At 33.2% G+C, this 3,143-nt stretch overlaps 1 protein-coding gene across 1 annotated transcript in view; it reads right to left on the bottom strand.

Moving 5' to 3' along the window:
• Positions 1-2,530, bottom strand: part of LOC107613304 (CTP synthase) — a gene marked incomplete in the record, with an annotated part of 6,442 nt that extends 3,912 nt beyond the window's left edge. The window contains 6 exon segments of the mRNA XM_021109666.1: positions 184-301; positions 399-449; positions 541-627; positions 926-1,005; positions 1,517-1,680; positions 2,158-2,530. Of these exon segments, the coding sequence (XP_020965325.1) occupies positions 184-301; positions 399-449; positions 541-627; positions 926-1,005; positions 1,517-1,634 (454 nt within the window).

The raw sequence follows: 3,143 nt of genomic DNA, 5'->3' as shown, positions 1-3,143 counted from the left end.
AGAAATTGAAAAATAGATAAGGTCAACAATATTCCTCTCACAAACTTCCAAATAGAAGCTGCTAACCAAATACTTGTTGAAAATAAAAACAATAGAGTTAAGCAGATAATGGAATTATAATAGTACTTAGTCAATTTCTTTTCAAAGAATTAGTTAAATTGTTCTCTTAAAGTATTACTCTACCTATTGTTCCACCCAATTCAATCACACAAACATCTGCTGGCTCTTCTTTTCCATCAACCGGTATCTTCGCAACACACTCTATCCACTCTTGGATGGCGTCTGTTATGTGCGGAACCACCTACCACCAAGCAAAGTAACACCGAATTAAGAATCAAGGCACCGGCAACCATTACAAACTCCTTCAAAAAAGAAAGAACTAGAATCGTTGAACTCACCTGGACAGTCTTTCCAAGATAATCTCCTCTTCTCTCCTTCTCGATAACAGACTGTAAAACATTCAAGAAGGGAAAATAAATGAAAAACTGCAAGCACACCGAGTCAAAAAATAAAGAATACATATGAAGTTAGTTTGTTCACCTGATATATTTTTCCAGTAGTTATGTTATTGTCGCGGGTTAGTTTGATGTCCAAGAAACGTTCATAGTTACCAAGGTCAAGGTCAACCTTCAACATAAACAAAAGAATGAATAAGAATTAATAACTTAAAATTCAAACTGAAAAGGGATTGCAGTATTCCGGTTTACTATAAATGAAACCAGTCAATCCATCTCAGAGAACAAACAAAAGACAGTTAACTGTAATTTCAAGTAAAATGAGAAAACTGAGAGGAAGGTAAACGCAACATAGGTTCAAGATTTTGAGTAGCAGATAGAAATAACAAATACAATCACTGTCAGCGACTATATTCCGAAAGAAGAAACACTAATTGGCCCCCTCATGGCAAGAAAACTAGTATATTTACCTCGCCGCCATCATCTAAGACAAACACCTCTCCATGTTCAAAAGGAGACATAGTCCCTGCATCAGTATTGAGATAGGGATCTGCAAGTGCAAACAAAATTAGAAAATTTCAGAATTGAACATTATTATTTTCATAATAAGAAAGAAATACAGGGTTATGTTTGGTTGTAGGATGGAAGAGAAATAACGATTGCTGAACATAAAATTGGAACTACTGACAACAACAAAAGAAGAAAGCAGTATGGAGAAAGAAACAAAAATGCACCAGAATTAGAAGCCCTTTAAAATCATAGCACAAAATATGAAGGAATACATCAACTCGGGAAAAAAAAGGAAAAAAGCACTCAAATGAATTTCCTTTAAAATTGAACCAATTGCAATTAAAAACACTCAAATGAGTTGGTTATCCAATATCCATTCAACCAAAAGAACTGAACTGAAATTTTTATACTGAAAAACCAACATATTAATATTGACAAAATCATTTTGTTAATTAAAAAAGTTGCATTCTCCTCTTCAGTACAAGAGGGTAGAGAACCAAAGTGTTAATTCTAACATCCAAGGCAGAGTAACAATAAGAGAGGAAAATTACCAATCTTGATAGAAGTGACTCTAAGACCACAAGCCTTAAGAAGAACACCAATACTGCTAGCAGTGACTCCTTTCCCAAGTCCACTAACAACACCACCTGTTACCAACACGTACTTCATTTTCACCACCCTCTTTTTCAAGTTTTCCCTCTTCTTTTGCACTCCCCTGCTTGTACAAGACAAAATGCACAAACCCAGATAATATATCAGTACTTTGAACAGAACAAAACAAGCCCAACCAACAAAAAAAACAACCTAGGACTGTAAAACAAAAACACACACACATGTTAATATATATAGCAGCACTTAAGTGTGGTTTACACATAAGAGCTCACTAACCCTTTTGTGCTCTCTCTGATAAAACTATGAATGATGACAACAACAGTACAAAAGACAACAATGTTTATAGTGACGGTTTTCTTTCTGGCATGAAAAAACGGATAAGGTATGTGAATAAGCTTAGCTTAGCAGATAAATACTGGCAGTGACACACATTACATAGATATCATAAGAAATGGGGCAAATTAACAAAATAAATTAAAAGATGGTGAGATAATAACAACAGAAGATTTTAAAAAAAATAGAAAAGTTGGGAACTTTCAGCAACCCCACAAAGAAAAATGGAGAGAATAATGAGGAAAACCTTGTTCAATATGACGGGGTTTACAAGGCCTCCTCCTCCTCTTACCCCAGAAAAAAAAAAAGAAAAAAAAAACGCTTCTTTTATATTCTTTTCTTTCTAATGTGAAGACCCCTTCTAACCCCCCTCAAAGAGAGGTTTTGGTTTTCAGTTTTTCTCTATATACACCCTCCAACAAAGCGAAAAAAAAATCCTCTTGCACCCTCCACAATGGCTCTATCAACTCACAAATGGTACATGTATATATATAGATATAGATGTGTGTATATATAGATATAGATATATAGGAGTGTGTGCGAATGAGCGTGTGTAATTTTATATAAATATTTGTGTGTGTTTGAGAGAGAGAGAGAGAGAAAGAGAGAGAGGAATATAAGTGAATAAGGAGGAAATTGAAAAAGAGAAAAGGGATATAAGCATATAAATCTCGGAGGAAGAAGAAGATGCCTTTTGGTTTGGCCTTATGGGTTACGAGGGAATTGAAAATGTGTCTCTTTCTTTCTTTCTTCTGCAGCTTGCTTTGCTTTGCTTGGTTTCTGTGTTGTTCTTGTTACAGGCGGCGGGTGAACAAGGAAGCTAGGCCTGAACCTTTCAACTTTAAAAAGAAGCAAAAACCCCAAAACCCCCCACAAAGTTATGCCTTGATGATTAAGTAATTATATAAAATATAGGCTTTAAAAAAATTTTAGTCTTATAAAATATATGTTTCTCATGTAAAAAATATTTTCCTAATTTAACCTAATAAAATTTAAAAATTGTTATTTGTTAAGTGATAACGTGATAATTAGTTACTGATATAATATATTTTTTTCGGTTAATATTTTATTAACATTTAATTTAATTTGTCATTTACAAGGAAAACTGATTAGGAGAATTAAGGGGAAGAACCTTTTATATTTTATTGGTTTAAAATTATTTTTAAAAAAACACAAAAAGAATAAATAATTATTTTGTACTAAAAAAATTAGATTTTGACAAAATACACTCTT

The sequence above is a fragment of the Arachis ipaensis genome, chromosome B08, assembly GCF_000816755.2.
Source record: "Arachis ipaensis cultivar K30076 chromosome B08, Araip1.1, whole genome shotgun sequence".
Lineage (NCBI taxonomy): Eukaryota > Viridiplantae > Streptophyta > Magnoliopsida > Fabales > Fabaceae > Arachis > Arachis ipaensis.
Note: the sequence above shows the minus strand (reverse complement) of the source record. Positions and strands in the feature narration are given on the sequence as shown.